The sequence below is a fragment of the Leptodactylus fuscus genome, chromosome 5 (genome assembly GCF_031893055.1).
Source record: "Leptodactylus fuscus isolate aLepFus1 chromosome 5, aLepFus1.hap2, whole genome shotgun sequence".
In the NCBI taxonomy this organism is placed as follows: Eukaryota; Metazoa; Chordata; class Amphibia; order Anura; family Leptodactylidae; genus Leptodactylus; species Leptodactylus fuscus.
The window spans coordinates 116,260,797-116,288,517 of record NC_134269.1 but is presented as its reverse complement, the minus strand read 5'-3'; the positions used below and the strand labels follow the sequence as shown (position 1 = coordinate 116,288,517).

Sequence of the window (27,721 nt, the reverse complement as noted above, 5' to 3'; positions counted from 1 at the left end):
TTAACTTATTGTAGGGTTTTTTGTTCCTTCTCTCAAATACAGATATAATGTGATTGATACTAGGTTCACCCTAGCATTCCCTCTCGGGTCTCCTTGAAGACCCAAGAAACGGAAACCTAATCTGTCTGAAAAGCGGAAGTAGACGAATGCGTTCTGCCGGGATTCCACCTGGTTTCCGCCAAAAAAATGCGGAGAGAAAAGTCCTACTTGCAGGACTTTTCTTTCCACATTTTTAAAGTGGAATGTGATATAGAATCCCTGAACGCTCACAGAGCACACATGTGAACATAACCTTTAGTGTCTATAGACAACCTCTGGAAAGTGTCATAGCTGTCTAGGGAAAACAAAGATGAAGGGCAGCCATGTTGCAGCAAGGTATAAACTGCCCATAAACATTAGATTTTTCTCTGAAGATCCTGCCAGCAGGATTCACCAATCCAATGTTAATGGCCGATGTCAGACATTTTGAGGTATCCATTCTTTCAAGGGAGAACAGATGAGAATGCCTTAATTTCTGCCCAAATGACTGAGCTATATAGTACAGAGAGTGTGACAGAAGCTTACCCCTCTGGCCAATACAATTTTCTTTGCTTCTTCAGCTAAAGTCAGTATACACATGGAAAAACAAAGATCTTGTGGCTGAAGTATATAGGTTTCATCTGTATAGAATAATATAGTTTTTTAGTTTGTACAGTTTCCAGATATGCTTCTGCTATTCAGGTTTTGGAGTGCTATTTTCATACCGTATAAATTGATGAATTAATCATATGCAAATGAGGGGGAAAGTACTTTGCCAGGGAGTCTATAGCTGAGAAGCCCAGTTCTGTAGGTTGGAGCTCCCAAGGCTTTGGGAGTCAGGCATCAGAACCCCACAGCTAAGTATTTATTTAGATCCTGATAAAACCTTTAAACTTGAGGCCAATGAAGTGAGGGAACAGATGGAAGAAGTCCACATTCGCCCTAGGGTAACTTAGATACAGAGCAGTCTCTCTGTCTTCTAAAACGTTACTCCTTCCTGCATAATAAAACATGCTGTCAGCAATAATACATGTACTTTTAGTTTACAAGAATGATAGGATAACCTACTGCTGATTTGGATAGTCCTAGATGGATAAAGTTTATATTCATCTGACGGTCTTATCTTCTTTGAGGCACAGTTGACAGTGTAGCCCTAGTATAATGCACAGAGTTTAGTTTTTTGGGCTGTAAAGTACTTACAGAAATTAAAAAACACTAAGTTATTATTTTTATGTAAGCAAAAATATTTAATAAAGTAACCAGTTATGTTAACACTGTTAAAAGGACACCATGCATTTTTGTGGTCTCCGATTGCTTCTTGCCTCCTTCCTTGTTCTCCCACTCGTCTTCATCCAGTCCTACATGAACCTGGAATTTTTCATTTGGACATTCTTCATAGTAGCTCCTGACATACTTCCCAACATACCATCCTTTGTACTCTTCTGGTTCCTTACATTCCAGGCCATTGTAATTGACATTGTAATGGTGTTTTAGCCAGTAGAACAAGTAATGAATGTGGTAGTCACACCTCCATGGGTTGTCTCTGAGCCATAGCTTTTTCAAAAAGTACAAATCTTCCAGGACTCCATACTGGAAATTGCAGAGTTTGTTTTCTGACAAGTCTAATTCATGGAGATTCATGAGACCTGAAAATGCATCTATAAATAGGAAAGTCATTATTACTACAATATAGAGTAAATTACAGTATGCATTCATATTAAAACAGACCTGGGGGCATTTCTTGAATTATCGGTATTCCTCAAGAAATTAGGCAAAGAAAAAACTGGTAAAAAAAATCATATAATGTTTCTAATGTTCCTCAAAAATGTTAGGAGGATTTATTTAACATTTGTATGTCAGGCATTATTCAATAGTGTTTTATTGTATGAATCCTATGTTACTATGTTCTATCAAATACATATGGGTCAAAATTATTGCCATCCCAGAATAATATTTTAAATAAAAACAAAGAAATGTATATCTTTACGCAAAGAACGTTGCTGCTGGCTACCTGACAGCTATTCCCCACCCACCATGCACCCATTCAGCTGAATCTCCATGTATTCTGATTAAAGGGAGTCTGTGAGCAGGGTGTAACAAATAAAACCAGCAACACAGATAGGTCTGACTCACTTGAATGCAAATTTTTCCCCATGAGCAAGATAACATAAAGAGCTAGGTAAATAACTCAGGCTCCATGTTCCTCGCCAATGAGTTGGTTTTCAAAAGTTGGCAGACAGTATAGCTCCAGGAAGTTTTATTGAATGTCAAAGATAACACGTTTCGGGATGACATTCAATGGCAGCTGTCCACCAGTGAACACTGCCCTCGTTGTATGGATCATTGCTTTCTCAACACAACTCCTCCAGGTGAACTCCTCATCTTAGGGGCTCTAAGGTTTTACTGAGGGTTATCACCATAAAGTAATAGGTTCCGCACAAGGAGCGCCTCTTTCTGGTTTTCTTTCTCTGTTAGATTACCTTTTCCCCATGAAAATGTGCGCCTCCATGCCAAGATAGATAGGAAGGAAGGCATATTAGAGCAGAGTGAGGTGTAGAAATTTGGAGCAATGGAACCACCCTCGGTGCTCCAGACTGCTCATTTACATTTTGTGAAATAAATTAATATCTCAGTAACAGGGGCACAATTTTTAAAGGGGAAAAAGAGCATTACATGAGTCGGACTTGTCTAATTGTGTTGCTGGTTTAATATGCATCACCCTGGTGAGAGACTCTCTTTAAACCTCTGAGGGAACTCAAGCAGTGCCTTATTTTCCAGGGAAGCAAAACTTGAGGCATATTAAAATTCAATACATTGTAATACACAGTATTATGTTTCACAGTGACCCCTACATACTGTATTATGTCCCACAATGGCACCTGCACACAGTATTATGTCACAAAATGGTCCCTGCACACAGTATTATGCCCCACCGTGGCCCCTGCACACAGTATTATGCCCCATAGTGGACCCTGCACTCAGTATTAAGATCGGAGGCCCAGGGGAGGTGACAAACATAAAAACCAGTTGCACTCACCTCTCCTGGGCTCCGGCATACTCCCTGCAGCTTTCGGCCCTCTTCATTGTTGGCACAGACTTCACGTGGGCCAGGTCAGTGTCAAGATGCATAATGACACCAGCCTGATCACGTGATGCCTGGGACTTCACTAAAGAGGCCCGAAGATTGCAGGGAGTAACGCCCGATCGCAGGATTACTAGGTTTCATGTCTTCAGTTATAATTCGGTACTAGGTTTAAGTGTTGGTACCTAAACCCCCTCCCTCAGACAGAATTTCCCACCCTGCTATTCTACCGTGATCCTCCTGTTATGGCATTATTTGATCTCCTCACATCCCTTATCTTAGTTTGCAGTTTTATTTATTCTTTTTTATTCTTATTTTTTGATGTATAGACATACCAGTTTTGAATATGTCAGATTTCTTGCGCTATACTTGCTTTATTTTGCATTTTTTACACTATTATGCCTGTTTTGATATTTGTTCTATACTCTGTTCAAATATTGTATTTCAATAGATACTTTTGAAACTAAAAATGTAAGAATTTAAAATATGCTCGGCACATACATAGAGCAATATATAAATTATTCTACCCCTCAACTATAGCGCTGAATATGAGAAAAAAAAGATTCCTACACACTGTACAGTAAAAATCTCAATAAATGTGCATTTACCTGGGTCTATAACTTCTATCCCGTTGTTGTTCAGGTTTAATACCTCCAGATTTGGAACATCTTTAAACTGTTTTGCTTGCAGCCGTTTGATTTTATTGCTCGAGAGATCCAGTTTTATGATATCTGGAGAAATGTCAGTTGGAACTTGTTGTAATTCTGAAAGAATGAAAATAATCATTGCTTGTGGTTTTATCAATCTCACTTTAATACAGCTGTGATATTTTTTTTTACTGTACGAGTCAGTAATGCAGTTTGGACCAGTGGTTCTATGAATTAGTTCTTGAACTGTATCGTATGCCATAGTAACTATCTGGAGATAACTCTGTAGGCTGACCTTCACTACTATGGGAAACCATTGATAATGATAGCGCATCTTTAGCACTAGAGTACAGTACACTAGAACGCTAAAACTAATACATTTTAATGATTATGTGTTAAAACAGGCCAACAATGGGCTCAAAGCATCATGAAGCTCACCTGATAAAGTATATTAAGACACTAAGTGCAGGAATCCAACAGGGCTATTGGGTCCGTAATAATATTGCCACTATGGGTCCAATAGAATAATACAGTCACAATATATTCTCTATGGACTAACAAGATTGAAAAGGGCGAGTCACCACCAGCTGAACAAGTCTGGGGCACACTCACATCGATACTGCTAAAAAGACTACATTTAAGAAATCTCTGTTACTGCTCAAGCGAAGCTGACACCAGATATTTTTTCTTTATTACGCTCAGTCACACGTAAGTTGGTGACTCACGCTTTTAATTTTTGTTAGTCCAGAGAGAATATTTTTTTTAATTTTTTTAGAAAGTCCTTATTTATATCATATAAAACAAAAATAGCAAAGAGTACACAAACAGACTCCACTCAAGTAGGAGCCAGTAAACAAACATTACAATATTCAAACACAAGCAGCATAAGGTGATATCAGTAGTGACAACCGCAAAAGGGCCACTGCATTGACCAGGACAAAAATAACCCTACAACAAACCCCAATCAAAGCTATTCTAAGAGTGGAGAAAAACAAACAGTGAGATAACTCGCTTAAGCAGGTCTCGGTAGTACACCGCAGTATGCAACACGAGAGCTGCCAAGAACCTAGCAGGGGAGAGGCTGTACAACAAGAGGTTACTACCCATTCCCCGAGCAGAGCCAACATGGAAACAAGTGAATGGAACTGAAGCCAGAACCATAAGAGAGGCGCTGGCTCAGTAGAGGCTACCCCTAGAGCCAGTATGAATGAGGGGACATTGGGGGAAGGGGGGGGGAACCATCACAATAAACAATGGCCATCAAGGGATCCCAGATCGAGAGACAGCACAGGGTGGGGGGTACCACACCATAGGGGCCTGAGGCAGCATTAACAGACTGCAGGAAGGTGGATCACACAAGTGGAGACCAACGCTGACCAGAGTCCACTGAAGGTCTACTCCAGAGCAAATAACTTAGGTAATAAGTGCTGGAGGTACCAACCAGAGTATAGACCAAATTGTGCAGCAGGCAAGTCCAGAAAGTATATTGTGTGGCTATTAAATCTAATGGGAGTGATTCTATTGGAACCACAATGACAATATAAATACTAATCCAATAGCCTTGGTGGTTTCCTGCACTTACAGTCATAATATACTCTCTCTTGTGAGTCTGCTATGATTATGCTTTGAGCCTTTTGGTGGCTTATTTTAACATGTAATTATTGAAATTTATTAGTTTTAGGGTTCTAGTGTCATGTAGTTAATTAATTGAAAAACAATTCCATTATCTGAAGGGGTTGTTTTGGCAGCAAGCACTTGCATACCCCATTCAGAATGTTGGAACTGATTTGGTGTGTGTTTGCTGAATGAGACCAGTTTTTTTTCTTACATTGTATGGGTGAATATATTATTTGCATCTTTTTGGAGCTTTTTTAGTTGTATATTTGTTGGTGTAATTTCATGCCCCTAATTTACTAAAAAGCAGGGTATAACTTGAGTGGGTTCAGAGGTTGCAGTCATACCCAGGCCTAGGAGCTTTAGAGGGCCCATACAGTGTCTCCTCCTACTAGTATGAGGAAAACAGTGCTATGAATGATACATTATAGTTTGGGTGCCTGGTGTAGATTTTGCAGTGTAGCCCAGGAGATTCATGTCATGCCTCTGCTGGGGAACCCGAACAACAGAGAGCTGGACCGCTGAAACCGCGGTTATTCACAGAGACAGGCGGATCCCATTGACTATAAAGTAGCGGAGAAAAAATGTCCTCCGTGCTGACTTTTCTCTCCAATGGCACAGATATGAACTTAGCCTTATTTGCAAACTGGAAGAGACCTTTCAATGATGCCAAGCAGGGAGAAAAGAGCAGGGAGCTGCCAAGGACACTTCTCTCCATCCATGCATGCAGTGCAACTTGTTAACAATGTAACACTTTTCTGCTCTTGCAAGCATAGTGTAATGTTTTACTGCCTTGGTACCTCAGTTTTCATGAAAAGTTGACATATTTATAGAGTCTTGCTGGGCAGTCTGTTCTCTGGCTGTATAAGCCTTCATAAATGCTTTCCTATTAGTTTTTCTGCTAATTTTCCTATTATTTTTTTTTAAGTTTTGGATTTTTTAAGGTGTTAAAACATAACCAAAGCTATGTAAGTATTGCCATAATCTTGCCCACCCACATAATATAATATGTAATTTTGGCTTCAAAGTGAACACCTTAAAAACAAAACCCTCGAGAAAGTGGCACAAATGCAGTTTTTCTTTAATTCCACCCCATTCTGATTTTTTTTTTCCAGTTTTTTAAACATTATATATACATTATATATAACCCATAGATTGTAAGCTCTCGCGAGCAGGGCCCCTATCCCACTGTGCCAGTCGGTCACTGTTAGTATTATATCTACCTGTATATTCTGTGTATTGTATGGAACCCCCAAATGTAAAGCACCATGGAATTAATGGTGCTATATAAATAAACGATAATAATAATTATAACATTAAGTGGTGCCATTACAAAAGACAATTACAAAAACTAAAGGGATTCTATCATTAAAATCACATTTTTATCTCGATCACATAGGAATAGCCTTAAGAAAGGCAAATGAGTTCTCTCGCAGCACTGGGAGCAGTCCCCAGCGCTCAAACAGCATTGGGGGCGTTCCCAATGCTGCGAGAGAAATGTCCAGCGCTGCCTCCATCTTCTTCAGGAACGGACTCTCTGTGCATCTTCTTCCGGAGCTGGGTTCAAACTTCTAGGCCTCGGGCCTCAGGCAGAGCAGACTGCGCATGCCCGTGGCCACAAGAAAAATGGCTGCTTACACAGCTGTGTAAGTGGCCATTTTCTTATGGCCTGTGGGCATGCGCAGTCGGCTCTGCCTGATGCCCCATCTCATACAAGGGATTGAATTAGGCCTAGTTCACACAGGGCAAGGGGGGCGTATTTTGGTCCTGATTTTGACACGGGAAGCGGAAGAATACGACCAAAATACGCCTGTCGCGGCTTCCGACAGTCGCAGCTTCCCGCTCCGGAGTAGGCCCAAATGAATGAGCCTAGTCCGGAGCGTGTTGCCACGAGGCGGACGCTGCAGCTGATTCAGCCGCGGAATCCGCCTGAAGAAAGGGCAGCTTGCTTCATGGAAAACAGTAAGCTAGCAGTCTACATAGACTTCTATTGTGAGGGGGCGGATTCTGATGTGGATTCAGCAACAAAATCTGCTCCCTCTTGCCCTGTGTGAACGAGCCTTTAGAAATCAGGTGCAAATTAATATTCATTATTTAAAACACTGACCAGTAACTGACAAAGGACTAGAATAATGATCTCGAAGAGTGGCTCTGAAACCTGCATAAAGGGCTAACATTATGCAACTATGGTATGATCAGATGAACATTGTTAAACATATGGGGGTCAACTACGGCTGTTTCTATCCTCCCCAAGGAATCGGAAGGACTGTAGCTTTTTTTTTTTCTTCCATTTACTTTGTAACTGTTTGTTGCATATTATTTTTATTTTGTATTTTTATGTGAGCACTATACCTTTTTGTATTAAAGTGTTTACTTTAATGTTAGTCCCTGTATACTCAACAAATTCAAAAAAAAAAAAAAAACAACTTTCTACAGCAGCTCATCATTACCTTACTAAAATCTCTCAAATGGTCACTCACTTGTCCATACAAGAGGGCCAGAATTACTCTACAGTTGCTAACTCATAGGGCCTTCAGGGAAAGTTCTGCACTGCACACACCCATACTGTGACTAATGCTATTCCAGATATCTGGGTTCTGTCAAAGTTTCAGTCCATTTTTCTGACCCAATGATGAATGACCATGACGTGTGGGTTTCTTCCCATAGCAGACACAGTCTTTACCCAAATGATTCCCCTGACTAACAATCCCTATTACAACTACAGATATACACATTCTCTAACATTAGACAGCTGTGTAACAAAGATGAAGTACTAGAAGTCTCAGGGCACAGCCACAGAGGACTGAGAGGTTATAGAAGAGAACCATTGGCAGACAGGGCTGTAGCTGTACAACAACATGGTTGGGAAGGGAAAAGAGAAGCTGTAAGGCTGTTGTGTCAATAAAACTGATGGGTTTGCCAGGTGCTATCATGGACTCTGGTTGTGGTTTTACAGTGGTGTGTAGCTTTACCAGGAAATTCTGTACTGACCCTTATATACAATATATTCATGTAATAGATTCAATATATTCTTTCATTTAATTCCTGCTCTTTCTGTGCTGAGAGGTCCAGTTCTTCTTGGTGATTGATAGCTAGCTATATGTGTATGCAAACTTATACCAGGAAGACCATAAATCACTATTATTACTGCCATTAGACTGCTATGATCAGAGGAGCTTGAATGAATTACAAACTATATTAAATCTGTTCCGCAAACGTTTGGATATCAATCTTGTCAGCTACTCCAGAATTAATGGTGAGTGGTTACCCGCGAGCATCCCTGGTGGTTTAGGGTTAATAAATGGATTAATGACAGTATCTCTGACTGATCACTAAATAACAGAAAACAGTTTGAGTGATCTGGTGCCAACAAACCTCCATAACTCTCTAGCCCTATGATGCAAGTCCAGTCAGTCATATAGAATGGGCATGTCTGAAAACATCTGTAGATTAAGATTGCAATTGAAACTCTGTTCACATTTACACTTATTATTTTCTGTAAGGTTTCAAATGGGTCAAATGAAATCCATCCTTGGCATCATAATGAATACACCATATATACCATGGTTCCTGTAAAAGGAGAATCTACAATATGAGATCAAACTGAATTTTACCAAAAAGAAGAAGGAAAGCTGTTTCCAAAAGATAATTGTGATCGGATAAGATCTTAATCTTAAGATCTTAAGATAAGATCTTTAATATTAAATATAAGTTATCCTTTATAATAGTCATGTTTACATACCTTTTCTTCTGCAGTCTAGTGTTGCAATTGGATATAGATATGTATGACAAAGTGTTGAATCCACAGAAGGTTTAGTAACTTTGGATCCTTCTAAAGGTTTAGGTTTTCCATCTTCCTCTTGGCATATAATCTGAGGTGTAATCTGTTTCAATTTTTGGTTTTTCATTTCTGCTGGGTTTTCACACTTGGCATAATTTCCAAAATTCCTATGACCTGGAATCTGTAGTAATGTAACAAGAGACTCCAGTTCACAGTTACAGTCCCAGGGATTGTCATAAAGCCGAAGATAAGTAAGTCGTGGCATTTGGATAAATACCTCCTCCGACAAGGTTTTTATCCGGTTATGTTGTAGTAAAAGAGTTGTAAGTCTTTTTAACCCAAAGAAAGCCTGATTTTCAATTTTTGTGATTTCATTTTGTTGCAAATCCAAACTCTTTAGATTTTGAAACTTAGAAAATGCATTATTTTTTATTATACGAATTCTGTTTCTTGCCAGAAGAATGTGTATGAGATCTTCTGGCCAATCATTTAGGACAGTTGTCTGCTTTCTCTCCTGACAGTCCAAGTATTTTTCATTAAGATATGTGTACATCTCACATGGTAATCCCGGAGCATAGCGTTTAACAGTACTTGAGGATTTTTTGGAGTTGCTTGACTTGTCATTGTTTCCTCGATTGTTTCTTCTTACCTTCCTAAACTCAGATGCTTTGCAAAAGAAAAGTAGTATTATTAGGGTTACCACTTGCATCCTGACATCCAGCTGGCTCAGATTTCCCAGTATTGTAGTGAAATATTTTTCTTCAAGCAGAACTCGCAGCTGGGATAGTTGGAACCCCTGTCCTGAAAAACAAGAGAATGGAAATGTAAACTTCGATTAGAACTTTCAATAGAACATTACAATACAAGCTTGAAAAGATTAAAATAAAATCTAAGTCTGGAAACAAACTGACATTGTCTGCATAAAAAAGGCCTACAAGCCTACACGAAGCTGATAGCTCTGTGCTTTACTATTGTATTAAAACCTCATCTGCATCCTAAGGACACAGATAGCATTGAGACCACTGACTATCACCTGGAACATTGGGACAGCACCCGAAATGTGGGACTGTTCCACTCGATCTGGGGTGGCTGAGGGGGTCCCTGCAACCATAGGGCCTGGTGCGGCTGCACCGTTGGCCCTATTATTAAAGTGTCTCTGCCCTGTACACATATATAGATATAGATTTATCAGTATGTACATACAGATCTGTATTGTAGGCCATGGGGATATACTAACATCTTCTGTCATCCTTTCATATTCGGAATAGCTGCATTCATCAACCTTCAAGCTTCCAAATTATTTAGATATGACTGCTGAGCGCACTTCTGATGTCACATCCATCAGCCCAGCACTTACAAACTGAAGTTCAACCAGCACTCACACAAATGTCCCCATACCTACAATAGCCATTACCTACTGTCTCTATCCACCTTCCCTAATAGATTGTAAGCCTTTAACGTCAGGGCCCTGTATTTCACTGTACCAATTGATCACTGTTCGTATTATACTTGTTTTGTGTTTTTACATGTAAACCCTCCTCAAATGTAGAGCTCCATGGAGTTGGTGGTGTGGTAATAATAACTAATAATGATATTTATCACAGTTAGCCATATTTCTGCAACCAACAGAAGATTTTGCCTCTTAGACTGGTTTCAGACCTTTAGCGGTTGGAGACACAGTGAGCGTCATAAAACTAAAAAGTACTGCAAATCTGCCTTTTTCATCTGGCAGTTTCAGTTTAGAAGATTGGATCCCAATAGATCCCATTATTGTTGATGGGTCGCTATCTTAGCCGTCCGTGCGCTCGTTGGTCTGGTCCACTGATAGACCAAAATAACGGACACATGGACGCAGATGTGGACATACTGTAAACTTTAGCAGCCAATGTAGGTACTGCAGTGCTGTCCTTATACTCTTCATTGTCACAACGCTGCAGTACCTAAACGCGCCACTAATGTCTATACGACAAGTGAACATCACACGATCTAATACTGATGGCCTGTTAAAAAGCCTATCCTATTGTTATTGGTGTTTTTTCTTAATTATCCATAATTTTTTATTTAGTGAACTCCTTTTTATCTTTATTCATTTTCTGGTTTTGCTGTTGGTTACATGTAGGAGAACAATCCATGTATATCACACAGCGGTTAGTGAAAACTCTAAATCCAGCAATTTGTAAGCAGCTAAAATGACAGTCAAGACTTTCATCCCTCTTTAGCGTCTGTTTTCTCTCATAACTGTACAGGGGAGGATGGAGAGGATGTGTGATAGTAAATGGCCTGGAAAGGAACACTGCAGTATTTATTTTGGTTGTGCACTTATTATCATTAGATACAGCACATTTTCCCATGAAACTTGATGCTAATTTCATGATATAGGTCAGGCCCATGCCTTGAAACATTGTTGAAATACAATTTTTTACAGTTTAATAAGTAGTGTTAGGGTTAAAAATCCTAAAAATCTTTCATTTTCTATGCAGCTGAATGACCCTTTAGGATATGTTCACATGTGGTAGATTTACTGCAGACATTTCTACTACTGTCACATTAATTTGCAGAAATCAGTGTTCTTACCGCCAAAATAAACCAATTTAGATGAACAAACCTGATTTTTACAACAAATCTGTCAAGTGTACACATATCCTTGTACACCTGCATCAGTATTACGTAAGGTCCACATTTTACACCAATATTTATAAGTAAAATAAAAGAAGTAAAGGAAATATAATGGAAACATTTTCACTTTTTCAGTATTTTGGATCCATTGTTTTGGCTTAGGGTGCATTCACACGATGTAACGTTGAGTGTGATCTGTCACGTATACACTTGCCGACAGTTGACACGCTCAAAATGCTCCCATTCATTTCGATGGGAGATAGGAGCGTATACGCCGCGTTATTTTGCGCCTGTTACATCGTGTGAATGCACCCTTAGAAGTACTTCTACCAATTACTGCATGGGTGAAAGTGGCCTTACACAAAGCCTTACGCATTCTCTGTCCTTCCTATAAATAAGCATGCTCAGCATGTTAATACTGTTTAATCAGTTTTAGATGGCGTGTGCAAAAGTAGTTCTTGTTTCTCAGGAATAGGGCCAGCTAGTATGTAGTTTATGTAGTAGAAGTTTTTCACACCAGTCCTTGTTTTTTTTATATATATACACAGTATAAGTATTATATTACAATTTGATTGGTTGATTAGAATCTTAGTTGAGACCACCGTGTGCCAACAGATACTGGTTCTCAATGCTTCTGAACTATAAATCTTTGGTGGTCACACTGACTGCAGAGTGTGACCTCTGTCTTGACACAGGTGCGATGATGTAAGTTATCAGCACCTACAGTCAGAACAAGGATGCTCGACTCTTCATGGGACTTAAGGTAAGTATAATAATGTGTGTGTGGAGGGAGGCTACTGTGGAGCATATAATACTGTGGGCGGGGCTACTGTGGAGCATATAATACTGTATGTGTGTGGGGGCTACTGTGGAGCATATAATGCTGTGTGGGGGCCTACTGTGGAGCATATAATACTGTGGGGGGTTACTATGGAGCATATAATACTCTGTGGGGTGGCCTACTGTAGAGCATATAATACTGTGGGGAGGGGGCTAGTGTGTAAGCAAACGTGATATTAGTACAGGCTGTAATAACATGGCACGGTCACTATAAAACAGATCCTGTGCTATGTAAACAATGAACATTAATTGTTCAAAAGTACCAAATGCAGAGACCTTTACATTTCAGTACAAGCTCTGTAAAACCCCTTTCACACGACTGTTATTTGTTGGTCCATAACTGTCTCCTATTGTGGATCCACACAGTTTTAAAGTTAAATTGCCGTGTTGGCACTTTGCATTAATTTAGTGGGTTTTGGGTTGCAGTTTGGGCACTCGGTCTCTAAAAAGTTCACGATCACTGACTTAGGGTGTGTACATGGATGTATGATATGTGATATATTTCATTACTGATTTGTGTAAACGTTTATGGGATGTGTAGCTGACCTTGGTTAGATGAATACCGGCTGGCTGAAACTGTACAGTGATTAGGGAAATTCTTGGTGAGAAAAATCTGAGATAACAATGTCAGCTAACTTTCCTAAAAAATAGCTATGACACGATGTTTCAATTATGAATTAATGCAAAAACTATTAGTATTAACCAGCAAAAGTGTTCAGCTCCACAACTGAATGTGTATATAACAGACAGTACATGGAAGTTTTACATTCCTTAAGTTGAAACCTTTAGCGGCAATTGGAAGTGGTTGCTTTTATAAGCAACACAATGGTTGGCAGCCTTTATGTGACTACTACAGTGAATATTTATATAAAAGGACCACTGCTTAAAAAAGGAAATCATCAGTTTCATGACCCACATAAAATACTGTATGTTAATGGATCAATGATTAATCTGCTGATTGAAGAAATTTAAAGAAGTTTCACCATCAAATATTTTCTTCCTTGTATAGACCATGATCAGTCCACATGGGGACCTTCCCGAACGGACTACCAAACGCATTGGCAAGCGGTGTGCAGTGAAAGCACATGGTCCCCATGGAACATGCAGACAGAAAAGTAGTTCCCGTCCACATGACTCGTGCGGAGACCGTGCAGAAAGCTCACGGACCTCATTATAGTCTATGGGGTCTGTCTGCTCTCATTGCACACCGCTTGCCAATGCGTTTGGTAGTCCATTCAGGAGGGTCTCCATGCAAAGTAACTTTTTACTTCCAAAAAAGCAACTTTTTGCCCTTCGTATCAGGAAAGGATCAAAGCCTCTGCAGTGGCATCAGGGTATAACAGATAAGACTTCTTCTACAGGAACAGTAAGCAGGCACTATATTGTCAGCGGCCACAAGACTGCTTTCCTAGAAAATCCACTGCAAAAATTATCCTATTAATAGAAAGTTTGTGGGTTTGGATGTTTGGATGTTTGTTCCTCAATCATGCTAAACCCGCTCGTCCGATTTGGCTGAAAGTTTCCACTAACATAGTTAATACACCCGATTGCGCAATAGGCTACTTTTCGTCACAATAGCACACATACGTTTGTGCCAGGACCCCCCAAAACCCAAACTCACACCACCATCTCTGCAATCTCACACACTTTGGATCATAGCAAGCCCCAAAATTCATATTGCCCTCTACAGCCTTGCCCCTAACCCCACACAATCACATATACATATACTTTACCACTTTGCCCCTCACTTTAACAATACTCCAGGAGGCTCTCTTTAACGCTCCGGAGCAGCCATGTTTGCCGACCCCCACCGCTCTGACAATCCGCGACACCGCCCACCCATGTCAATACCCCTAGGTGGTCTAATAAATGCAAAAACCAAAACAAAAAAAAGGAAAAAAAAAAAAAAAAGTATTACAAATTCAAATCCCCCCCATTTCCCTAGAACACATATAAAAGTAGTTAAATACTGTGAAACAGATACATGTTAGGTATTCCCTGTGTCCGAAATCGCCCGCTCCACAAAGCTATACAAATATTTTGCCTGGACGCTTAACGCTGTAGCGGCAAACATACTGAAAAGTCCAAAACCACTGTTTTTTCACTATTTTCATTATCATACAAATATCAATCAAAAGTGATCAATCCAATAGCATTTCCCGAAATTGCAACAATTAAAAACTACACCCGGCCCCGCAAAAAAAGACATCCCCGACACAGACAAATAAAAAAGTGACTGCTGTCAGAATATGGCGACTTTTAAAAACAAAAAAAGGTCAACACACTACTGGCAGAAAATAAAGCATACAATGTCATATATCGAGGTATATAAACTTCAAATACCTCTGTCCCAAAGACACTATGTACAGTTTATACCAACACCGTATAGCAGCTCAAATACAAATTAACTTCAACACAAAAGTCTCACGTATTCTCTGAATTACAGCAAAAACAAGATACAAACTTACATTTCATATCCCATACCTTATACACAGTACGAAAACCTTACCCGCGCCTGTATATACTCACTTTTACAATCACTGCAGACGAAGTCACGGGTACCAGCTAGTATAGTATAAAAAGTGATTGTCATGTTTTCATTAATTTACAATGATTCCTATGTGTTCTAAGGAAGCTCCGGTATGTAAAATGTATCTATAGGTACCCCATGGAGGCCAAAGGAGAAAATAATGGGTTTCTTTACTACTGAATCCATGAGTCCTTCAGGTTTCTGTGTGGTCTAATTCTTGTTTTTAATGGATAAAATAAACTTGAAAGAAAATAACAAATGTTAACAGAACCTTGGGTTGGGGAATATTTGTTCCATAGGTATGATAGACAACCATCTAATCTGCATGTGTGTGGAGAAATTGGACAAAATAGCTGTTTGGATGACAGCTCTCTGTTATGTATTGCCAGCTTTAGGTTCACAGAGAGCAAAAGTGCATTGGTATTATACCATCATCTTTGTATGTGCATTTTGTTACAATAAAGGGAGCTGTTAGGGCTAGTTCACATGTGGGCAAAGGGGAGTTTTTTGACAGCGGATTTCGCTTCAAAAACCGCCCCTTTAACATGGTGGTCTATGTAGACTGCTAGCTTTTTTTTTCCTCCTAGCGGTTTATCACCGCTAGTGGAAAAAAGAAGCGACATGACCTTTCTTCAGGCGGAAAACGCCTGAAGAAATGCATAGAAGTGAATGGGAGGCGAAAACCGCGCGGTTTTCGCCTGCAGTTTCTATAGCACATATAGGAAAAAAAAAACCTAGCGAAAACCGCGTCAAAAACCGCGTCAAAAACCGCGTGGAATGCAAAAAACAGCGTAAAAAAAACTCCCCGAGGTTTTTTACCTCGCATAAATAAGCTAGGCGGTTTTCACGTGTGAACTGACCCTTATTGTTTAAAGAGGTATACTGAGTCACAACATTCATGGCCTCTCCTTTAGATGGTTTGAGAGACCACCAGAATACCTTTATTATGTCCCAGAAACTATAGATCACACATTGATGTCCCATTTGCTAAGCCATTAAAGGGGTATACTGGCACCTAATTCCCCAAATAAGATTGACCTACTAGACAAACAAAATAACATACCATAGATTGTGAACCCTATTTGGGACAGTGATTGTCAATTGTCAAAGCGCTGCGGAATATGATGGCGCTATACAAGTAAGCATAATAAATAATAATAATATTGCAATAAAATTGTATTAGTGAATCTGTTTTGCTATCTTCCACTTACATCACATATACTGGTCCACATGAGCTCGGCTGACCCAGTAAATGGCTCCACCCACTACAACATCACTAACTGTGAGCGGGACTTCTGCATTTATAGCTCTGCTATTTGCTGCGTACGTACAGAACAATGATGTGAGAAGGGCAATGTTCAGTCTCATGAGGACCGTTATATGCAATGTCAGTGAAACTTAGCTGGACTAAATCAGAGCTCACTAAAATGGTACATTTTCGCTAATATGCAGTTACATATTTTAAACAAACATAGATTACTATGTTTTTTTTTTTGTCCAGTAGGTTTACCCTTTAATCCTATATTATGGAAAATCTCTTTAGGCCGGGGCCCAACATGCCGGAAATGCAGCGATTTCTGCCACAGGAAAAATCGTGGTGTTTTACAGTACAGATAAAATGGATGGGATTCAAGTGAATCCCATGCCCACTTTGCGGTTAAAAACCTCTGAGCAGACACACCGCGATTTCCAAAATTGCTGCAGTTTTGCAAATATCAGTATGTCATTTATATCTACGGAAACGCCGACGGTTTCCCCATAGACAACTGCAATAGAAAGTCAGTGGAGTAAAACTCTGCAAACTTTTTGTTTAAAGCGCAGCATTTTTTCCCACAGCGCTTTATAGCTGAAGGACGTCCTGTGGGACCTTATCCTTAGGCCCCATTCACATCTGCATTCGGTGTTCCATTCAGGAAGTCTGCTTGGGGACTCCCCCAAACGGAATACCAAACGCATTTAAAAGCGGTGAGCAATGAAAGGACAGGGACCCCATAGACTATAATGGGGTCCGTGTGTTTTCCGCGCAGTGTCCACAAGAAGCATGCGGAGAGAAAAGTACTTCAAGCACTACTTTTCTCTCCGCATGCTCCATGCGGACACCACACGGAAAAAAACACGGACCCCATTATAGTCTATGGGGTCCATGTGCTTTCATTTCTCACCACTTTTAAATGCATTCGGTATTCCGTTTGGGGTATCCCCAAAGGGAACTCTTTGAACAGAATGCTGAATGTAGATGTGAACCAGGCCTAAATGGTTGTGGGAAATATTTCAAGAGCTATTCCATTTTGAAAACTACATATGCACTTTGCACATTTGCAATGTTCCCTTGGAAATTAATAGGGAAAACCTCCACAAAAAACACACTGTGTTTAAATAATTGTATCTGCATGGTGCTTTCCTGTTGTAAGAATGAGAACTAATACTTTCCCATTCATTCACATGTGAAATTTGACAAAACAACTCTAGCTCTCTGTGAATTTGGGCTGTAAGTGCTTTGCTTTGGCTGTGTCTGAATCTAGTTCATATCTACAGAACTGCACATTATTACAAGCACTCTTTATTCTCTTTGAATGTTGGTTATAACTGTACTATGTACATAGTAATTATTAATGTACCTTTATAGTTTAGAGTTCTTTTATTTAGCATGAGCATTTTTTTTAGCAATTCTTAGGAAGAGTTTCTTGACAATACATGTTTTTATATTCCAGGTGAATGTAAAAATCTTCAAGATCTAAATGTATCAGAGTGCGAAAACTTGAATGTAAGTGCATTAAAACATATCTACTTTATACATAAAATATAGCTAAATAAGTTCAGGCTTCATTGCTATTTGTATACTTGAGCTTTCTTTTTTGTCACGTTGGCTATTTCCATAAGATTCTCAGCTATACATAAAACTATATAACATTATAGCTAGCACAGGGTCAGACACTGACCGCAAAGGGCCCTGAGGGCCAAACCCATTGATCATCTAAAATATACGGGGCCTCTGTGCAGATGTCATGGTAGTTGGATTAGCAATCCGAAGTGTGTGGCCTCCTTTAGTCATACATCAGGCTTTCATTCGCATAGACAAGTCTCAGTAGATGTATTTGTATCTAATGAAAATTATCCTGAGTAAATGATCCTTGAGTGTTTAATGAAAAGCACAACTCAAGCATTTGTAAAATTGTAGTCTGGATTTCGAGGGCCGGAGTGGGAGGAGGGGTTGTGTAGGAGGATTCATTACATTTTAAGAGTTCTCTATTCTTAACTGTGACAAGCCCTAGAATTACACAATAAAAGTACTGAAACAAAATCCAGCAATTCTAGGCAAGTATTTGCTGTTACACAATGCAAAACAAATGGATTGTGACCATACACTCTTCAGCATTGAAACTGCAACTTCAAGAAGGAAAAGTCTTGATTTTTTTTAACTCACAGGATCAATAGATATGTTAATGCTATGAAATGATAAAAAGGAAGAAAATACATATTTAAATCTTCTTGATTTATTCGGTATTGAGTATAAACATCACATACAGAAAGATTATCACTGGTTCTCTGATGAATGTTATGCTAAGACTGGGCAAGAAAATCATCCAGATAACAATGCGGATGTGCTTGATGGGAGACAAGTCCAGAAACACTGCAGGTCATGGTAGCATGTTTAAGCCATCCAGGCTGCTCACAGAAGCGCGCACAACATGGGAACTGGTGTTATCCTCTTGAAAAATGAATCCTTGGACACTTTGAAACAATTACCAAACCAGTGGTTTCATGACCAAATCATTGTAATCATTAGTGTAAGAGCTGAAATGAAGACTAGAGTGGTCCAGCTACTGTACATTATACCATCCCACACCATAATACTGAGAGTAGGACCAGTACAGAATTCCCTTGTGAAGGCTTCTTTAAGGCATTGCTCATGTGGTCTCAAGCTATCATTGTGTCCAAGATTACAAAAGTAGGACTCATTGTTGAAGATGATACTTCTCTATTACCAATTTGATGTTCACCATGAAAGCCTTTGATTGCAGTGGCATAAGGTCAGTGGAACACCTGCAATTGGACGCTTGGCTCATAGCCTATCTTACAAATGCCTTTTATGGTGTGTTGATACTATTTGCTACCCTAGGCTTGTACTGTGATGTTCTATTTCACTTGCAGTACAGAATGGATCACTATTTACCATTCTTCCAATCAGACGATCAGCTAGTGTGGTTTCACATCAGCGCATATCTTGTCGTCATTCCAGTTTGTCATAGTTCTCCCATAAACTGGGGCACACAATGTTGAACAGTGCTGACCTCTTGATCTAGATGCGAAGAGGTCTGCCAGAGTGATACTCCAAGGCTTCTCATTTCATGGATTTTATTCCTCTCGGTTTGCAACAAGTGGTGATAACTGGCATCCCACACCGCTTGTTCCAATTTTTGAGTTTTTATGTGGCTAAAAAAACCTTTGCCTCAAACTGTCTTCTATTCCCCTACCACATGCCACAGATTGGAACTTGAAAGTTTACCTCATTGCAGAACATCGACCATAGTCCAGTTATCTAGAAGTATATAATGGATACCTTTGATACTGTTATGTTGAAAATGCACATTTTGCATTCAGCATCCAGAGGGAGGATCTAATGAGAGTTTAACAACATTCCCTGTTTGAGTATACACAGGTACCTGTCAATCACTGAGTACGATCAGCCACTATACTCGTAAGGCCAAATTCAGCATCATTTTAGATTGATATTACAGGGTAAACCAAATCTCTTCCCACAAATGTATTTAGTAATCTCATTAGATTCTTCATTTATGTCCTAGAAATTATTTTTCTTTACCTTTTGGGTTTCGTATGTCTAGGAAGAAGCAATGAGAGTTATTTGCGAAGGATGCCCAGCACTTCTTTATCTTAATCTATCTCATACTGATATAACCAATACAACAATACGGATCATGTCAAGGTAATCTTTCCATGATGATTAGTGTTCTTATATAGCAATACCATACACACCTTTATAGGCTTCATCAGTGTTTTTAACTAGTAGCTTAGGAAGCATGTATCTCTCCAGGTGCTGAACTAGAGGCATTAGGGAGGTCATAGCATTACTAGAACGTGGTATCAAGAATCAAACCTTATCTCTGGTGGTTAACACTAGGTTAAACTCCATACCAGTTGGATATATTCGTAATAGGTGTTTTCTCTTTTAAGGTTCATTATACTACTAACTATTTCTTTGTTTGCTTGGTTTGAATCTGTATATATAATATGTTAGAAATTTTACCAAAAGATTACTAAAAAAAACTGTCTCGCATCAAATATGTTTATTTGTCAGATGTTTCTGTATTGAAAAAGTTTCCAGTTATTAGGGGGCATTCACACTACTGTTAATGCCAATTGCTGTCTTCCATCATAGTTTCTGTCATGTTGTTTACATTAATGTCAATGGGAACAGACACAGAAACAGTCTATGACCATTCTCTGCAACAGTTTAATGTCCATTGCTGTCATCCTATGACGGAAGACAGCAACGGATATTAACAACAGTAGTGTGAATAGTACATGTGAGAATAAGAATTTTTGCAATATGTCTTATTACAATATTATATGTTTCCTTTTCTACTTATCAGGGTGCTCTTCCTTATCTTAACTCTATCTGTATAGAATATGTTTCTTTACTTAGTTCACACGCAAAAGGTAGGTACTGTTAGTTAACTGATTTATTGCCTCTGTGCAGTCATTGACTGGTAAATGTGGCCTGGAAAGTTTGGCCATATGTTGCCCTCATTTCCCAGATTGAATTTGGTCTGGAGACTGGAACTTCTTGCATTATGGTGATTTATGATGCTAATAGTCTCTTCTTCCTTTTGGATCTACTATACCCTACTACTATATATATAGTACTAGCTTCTGCCATTGACTTCATCTGCGGGTTGTTGGCGTTGATGATCCGCCTATATTCAGCAAATTGCTGCCGTCGATGGTTTGCCTGCTCCGGCATTTTGGCAGCTCGCAAGCTGTCCTGCTGCTGACTTTGTTCCTCAAACTGTGATTGTTCCGGCATCTCAACAGCTCACTGGGACAGCATGTAATGAGCATGTTGTTGGTGTTGATGATCCGCCTGCTCCAGCGTTTTGACAGCTGTCAAGCTGGCCTGCCGCTGAACTCGTTCCTCGCACTGTGCCAGGGATTGTTCTGGTATCTCAGCAGCTCGCTGGGATGCCATATAATGAGCGTGTTGTTGGCATTTATGATCCGCATACTCCAGCGTTTTGGCAGCTCTCAAGCTGGCCTGCTGCTGAATTTGTTTCTTGCACTGTGCCTATGATTGTTCCAGCATCTCGACATCTCAGCACTTTGCTGGAATGTCATATAATGAGCGTGTATCGTTGGTGTTGATGATCAGCCTGCTGCGGCATTTCGGCAGCTGTCAAGCTGGCCTGCTGCTGAACTCATTCCTCGCGCTGTGCCTGTGATTGTTCCGGTATCTCAGCAGCTTGCTGGGACACCATATAAAGAGTGTGTTGTTGGCGTCGATGATATCCCTCAGCTCCACTTGAGGAGAGCTCTGTGACTTCTGGCTACCTTCATAGCTCTCGTCGTTTGCAACAAATTAGATTTTCTTTTTCCAGGCATGTTGAAAATTGGCAAACTGCCAATTTGGATTAAAGGTGTTTTCCCTTGTCAGTGTGTCAGCAGTGCCTGAAGCAAATCAGATAATATGCAAATGCATGAACACACACCACTGAGGGTTAGGGTGTGTTTACACAGAGAGATAACAGACCTGGCTTTCTCAGAAGCTGAGATAAGAGCAGTGTAATATAGTATGTGAACATAAATTCATAACAGTCATGAAGCCATGTCATTTACTGGGATAAAAAGTAGCCTATGTTTTTAATCGAGGTTACAAACTATGTGCCAAATTTCATTCAAATCCATTCAGCCGTTTTTGCATGATTGAGTAACAAACATCCAAACACACAAACTTTCACATTTCTAATATTAGTAGGATAGGATAGGATAGTAGAGCCATAGGGAGGAAGGAACTCCTAGCATCATAAGTCACTGTGATTCAAGAAGCCCCAGTCTTTGGAATACATTCAGTAAGGAAAATGTGGGAAATATGTGGTCCAGATTTTTCTAACTAATTTTCAGCCTGTGTATAGGAGGCCTTACACATCTGACTTTTTACTGCTGTTAATGCATGTATCTTTTGAAACATCATTTCAGATTTGCATGTTTGATAAGTAATTGTCATTGGTGTAGAAAAATGCACATTAATGTGAGTGAAAACAGCACAGGTAAAGTTGAGGCACTACATTATAGAAAAGATCTTTTATTTGCTGCAGATTTTGTGGTTTTTGACTAAAGACAGGTAGGTACTGAGCAAAAGTGAGAAATATAAGTACAATATAAGTTTAATTACACTTATAAAGTCTAGGAGGTGAGGAGTCAACCAATAAAGACAGGCTCACCATGCTTCTAAATTGTCCCTGTTCATGTCTCTGAGTACAAGCATGTCACTACACAGCTTTCCTGAAAATCCTGGCACATGTACCATTATGATACAGGGGCAATCACCACATGTGCCAGAATTAGAAGCACGTGACTGTAAATGCCAGGATTTCAGAACAGCTGTGTATCAATGTTCTTGTACTCTGAGATGTCAATGATACCACAGTGGCTGTTTGAGGGAATGGAGAATCTGACTTTATCAGTTGACTCTTCACCCCCTTGATTTTATAAAATAATTAGAATATAGAATAAAACCTATTTTCCCAACATATTGCAGAAACATTGGGAAATAAGATTTGGACACTCTCCAGCTGCTTTAGAAGGTACTGGAGTTGTGGAGTGTCCATTCCTGCTGACAGGTTACATTTTAAAAGGACCTGTGAGATCTCCATACATTTCTGTCTTTGTAAATGCTTGTTTTCAACATGAAAAAGCTATTCTGTAGCATCTTTGTCTCTGTGTTGTTGTTCTGTTCCTCTGTTATTCCTTCTAGAAATACATGCAAAAAATGAGAACTGGTTGTTTCCAGTCCAAGAGAGATTCCCTCTACAGTCTGACATTCTCTGCTCAGTGCTGACTATGTAGGGGTACACCCCTTTGAAAAGGGGAATGAAAACACCAGTTGCCAATACGTTCATAAATAAAGAATACCAGAGGAATGGCATAACTTAGAGTTATATAATATTCATCACTAACTGCGCTTCACCTAATTAGAAGCTAAAAAGGTTTTAATTATGGTAACTTATTCCATAGCAAACGTTATGAAAAAGGCACAAAGCACCCTTGTTCTTACTCTAAGACAGAATGTTTCTTGTGTCTACATTAACTGGTAATGACACCAACTTTGAAGCCCTCTCTTACTACAGGCCATGCGGGCGTTGAATAAACATTAAAATACAAGTTTTCCAAATGCACAGCATCCAGCAGTGATATTTTATAGGTATAGATCGCCAAAAATAGCAGTAATGCCTACTGAACTGGATACATTTCATGGCAAACTATTCTCTTTATAAACATTCAGTGAAAAAGACGTTAGATTTGTAATAGTTAATAGATTGTATTCATAGATATATATTTATTATAGTTGTTATTCACACCTTAAACACTTATGGAATATCCGGAGGATATGCCATACTGTACATGTCATCTAAAAGATGTGGGTCCCGACTCTAGGACCTTCAACATCTAGAAAACTGCCTACCAGCCCCTTATTTGCTAAGGCAGCCACTGGCCATTGTATACCAGAAGAGCATGAATGGAGAATTGGCCATGTATTTCTGTGGTTCACTCCATTTACTTCCATGGGAGTTGCATAAACAGCAATCCAGTGCTTGGCTATTTCTGTAACTCCCATGGAAGTGACTAGAGAGAGAGTACAGCCAATTCTCTGATCATTCTCTGCCTAGACGCAGAGGACAGCAGTCGTCTCTCCAAGTGGGATAGTGACTGATAGTGGTGGGACCCTAATTTCTCAGACATATATGGCATTATATATAGAAATAACATAAGTGGGAATACTCCCTTAATAACATATCACAACCAGTTCAAAAAGTGCATTTCAGTGCAGTTATACTTACAAACTCACTAAATGTGCAAGAAATATAGGTAGCAATATAGAGTCTAGAGCAGTCAATACCTGACTGTACACGTTTCAGATAATGTTTGGGGGTTTTAACATTACGACGTAAAGAGGTGCACATGTAAATGACATTGTGGCGTTACATCTGCTAAACATCACATCCTCCACAAGACAAGACAGCAATTCAAAAATATCTAATTGTTACAAATGTATTATGGTTATTTAGCTACCACTCATGACAAGATGCTAAACATTCAATAAGCAGGGGATTTCTACTTGTTTCAAACATACCTTCTGTAACTCAGTGATGTTTCTTTAAAGATACATCCATGGATGGCTGTGTATGTTGAGTCACAAAGAAATGAGGTGTATTGGCAGAGATTTTGTTGCTCAAGGAAAGACTGGCTCCCCTGGCACAGAAGGAGCTTGTAGAGAAAACAAAGTTTTTATGTGCAAGTATGAGTTGTACAACTTGCCCCGATATACACTGTTGTGAATAGTGCTCTGTAGGAAACCTCCTCCTCCATTCATCATACTATGTAGGATTGCAGCTGAAGTTCATTTCTGCAAACCATTACATCTGTCAGTACACAAGAGGCTTGGAGTTTAGTTTCTCTATCCTGAAATGCAGTTCCAGCTTTTACTGTGAAATATAAAAGAACTCCTACTATGTGCACTCTAGGAGTCTGTTGTAGCAATGAGAACTGCCTTCACAACAATGAACTGGTTTCTAAGCTGGTAAATTCTGCTTCTTTCTGCCTTGCCTTTTCTAGATCATGTTTAATTCAATCTCCTCTTTGTCTCTGTTGTTTTGTTCTCCTGTTAGATACCTGCTCAACCTGCAGTATCTCAGTGTAGCTTACAGTCGAAAGTTTACAGACAAAGGCTTACAGTACCTGGGATCTGGAAAAGGATGTCACAAGATCATCTACTTAGATCTCTCCGGTTGCACTCAGGTTGGTCTGTTGGCTTTCTTCTCATGCACACAGAAAGGGAATCCTTGGAGCGAGAAAGTGTGTCTTGCTCTCATTGTGCATCCAACTAGTGCTGGTCCTTCAGGAAACTTGAGCGGTTTTAAATTACAAGGCTGCAGCTGCTTAGGCTCTCCTTAGGCACAGCACTATATGCACTGGCTGAATTCCAAGGTAGTGTCATGCTTATAAACAGCTAGGGCTTACTGGGTAATGAAAAAAAGATCTAATCTTTTCTCCATTTTTCCCCTTTGTTATGAATAAACATTTGTATTTATTTCTTTTTGAAGAAGAAAATATAATAAGAAAAACAGTAAATTACATAAAAATGACAACAGTTTTCAGTAATATAAACAGTTCTCTATCCAGAGAAAATGCAATGTGTAACAAAAGAAGACATGAAACCTTGCTGCTGTCTAGAAGGTTTGATGAATTAGGTGTGGAATAAGAATCAAATCTCTGTGGATGTAGAGATGGCTTATACATTCTGTTGATGGAAAACTTAACTGATAGTTGCTGTAAGAGCTATCTTTTACCTTTTGGCTGCTTTCTAGGACTGCAAATGCTTATTTAATATGGGCACTTTGTAGTAAATATATTTATATGAATTAAAGGCTGAATGGCCACTTTTAAAAAGGTTTTTTTTTTTTTCACATTCACAATCATAAGAACCATCAGAAAATATGTAGAATTGCCATTTTAATATTTTCAAGGATGGCAACTGGCAAGCAAACACTTCTGCCTTCAATGCAGAGTTCCCCTGGCAGCACGTCTGGTGCCCAGCCTAAGAAGACCTACTCCTTATAAGGAGAGTTTTTGCAGTGATTAAACCCACTGGGCATTCTGTGTTCAGTACTGCTTACAGCATACCTTCAGTTATAAACAACTTTCATAAATGAATAGTGCAAGTGAATATAAGAAACTTAGTAATATATCTTATTAAAGAAATATGTTTTCTTCTCCACTTGTTAAGCTACTTTGCTCCTCCTTATCTTCACTCAGACTGTTTGTTTACATAGAGATCCTTCTCCATATCCAGCCTCCCACATAGAACTCTATGGAAGGAGGAACAGGCTGCTGCTGCTGGATGGTTAATTCATTTATTGTCTCATTCTGTGGAGTGATAGTTCTATATCTTCCAGATAAGACTGAAAAGAACTATCCCTCACTCGCAGAGTAGCAGAAGCAATGATTTGTGTGTCTTTTTCAGTGGCCTCTTCCCCTCTTCATAAACTTGTATGCATAAAGTAACCCACCGACCAAAAACAAAAAAAATCCAGCACTTTGAAGATTTGAAAAAATTTAAAATTTTACTTTTAATACTCATATAAAAATATTACATAGAACTCCAAACAAGAGGAAGGTAGCACATTGGCAAACCAAAGAAGGGTAAAAAAGAAAAACAGCACATAAACAAAACAACAAAATACAAAAAGACAAACCGCTACATATTGAATTACACGTTTTACACGTGCTTACACGTTTCAAGGCATAAGCCCCTTACTCATAAGCCTCTTACTCATGCTTTATTGTCTGGTACTGTCCTACCTGAAGTTTAGACTGTGACCCTGTTCTGTATGACACTGTATATCAATCACATATAATGATTAGAGATGAGCGAACAGTAAAATGTTCGAGATTCGTTTCGAGTAGCCCCTTAATATTCGACTACTCGAATCGAATATCGAATCCTATTATAGTCTATGGAGGGGGAAAATGCTCGTTTCAGGGGTAGGCAACGTTCGATCAAATTATACTTACCAAGTCCACGAGTGAGGGTCGGGCTGGATCCTCCGAGAAGTCTTCTCCGTGCAGCGTCCCCGCGGCGTCTTCCGGCTCTGAATTCAGTCTGCCAGGCATCGCGCCTGGGCAGAGCCAACTGCGCATGCCTGCACTACAAGCGGACATGCGCAGTCGGCTCTGCCCAGGCCCGACGCCTGGCAGAGTGAATTCAGAGCCGGAAGACGCCGCGGGGAAGCTGCAGGGAGAAGACTTCTAAAGGTAGGAGAAGAACCAGCGTTGATTGGCCAACTGTATAGCATTCGGCCAATCAATGTTGGTTCTGCATCAAACTTTTCCATTCAAATAGCAAGTGGTACTCGATCGAGTACGAGTATTTCGAATACCGTAATATTCGATCAAATACCTACTCGATCGAATACTACTCGCTCATCTCTAATAATGATCACTAAAAAAATCTGTGTTTAAGGCTGGGACCCCATGAAAAAGCTGCTGTTTGACTGTGGCAGAAGCACTGCAGCAAAAACTGTGGTGTCCTACAGTTCCACACATTGCAGAAAATGTTGCATTTCTGGAAATCGCAGCATGTCAATTATACCTATAGAAACATTGGTAGTTTCAGTATAGGTATAATTGAAGCAGAAAGTCCACAGATGAAAACTCTTTCTGTGAAAAAAGCTGAGGGAAAAACTGTGATGCGTTTCTCCCGCATTTTTTTCTGCAGCGCATTTTCGCTGCAACCCACTACCTGTGGCCTTAACTTAAAGGGGTTATGTAGGGAGGAAAACTTCTAGCAGTGCACTTAC

General features: G+C 39.6%; 2 protein-coding genes across 3 annotated transcripts in view; one reads left to right on the top strand and one right to left on the bottom strand.

Annotated features, from left to right (window-relative positions):
* The window catches only part of FBXL13 (F-box and leucine rich repeat protein 13), a 131,310-nt gene that overhangs the window by 39,284 nt on the left and 64,305 nt on the right, over window positions 1–27,721 (top strand). Inside the window, exons 10-12 of the mRNA XM_075274106.1 lie at window positions 17,840–17,892; window positions 19,973–20,073; window positions 25,031–25,160. Coding sequence (XP_075130207.1) covers window positions 17,840–17,892; window positions 19,973–20,073; window positions 25,031–25,160 — 284 coding nt within the window. The remainder of the gene's footprint in view (window positions 1–17,839; window positions 17,893–19,972; window positions 20,074–25,030; window positions 25,161–27,721) is intronic.
* On the bottom strand, window positions 1,088–25,236 carry LRRC17 (leucine rich repeat containing 17). 2 transcript variants are annotated; one of them, XM_075274126.1, is made up of 4 exons: window positions 25,101–25,236; window positions 9,104–9,938; window positions 3,709–3,864; window positions 1,088–1,676 (listed from the first exon to the last, which is right to left on the bottom strand). In XM_075274126.1, the coding sequence occupies exons 2-4, from the start codon at window positions 9,849–9,851 to the stop codon at window positions 1,282–1,284; spliced, it is 1,299 nt and encodes a 432-aa protein (XP_075130227.1). In that variant the 5' UTR covers window positions 9,852–9,938; window positions 25,101–25,236; the 3' UTR covers window positions 1,088–1,281. The 2 variants fall into 2 exon arrangements, with proteins under 2 accessions (XP_075130227.1, XP_075130228.1); XM_075274127.1 differs by having other exon boundaries at window positions 9,104–9,943; window positions 25,101–25,232.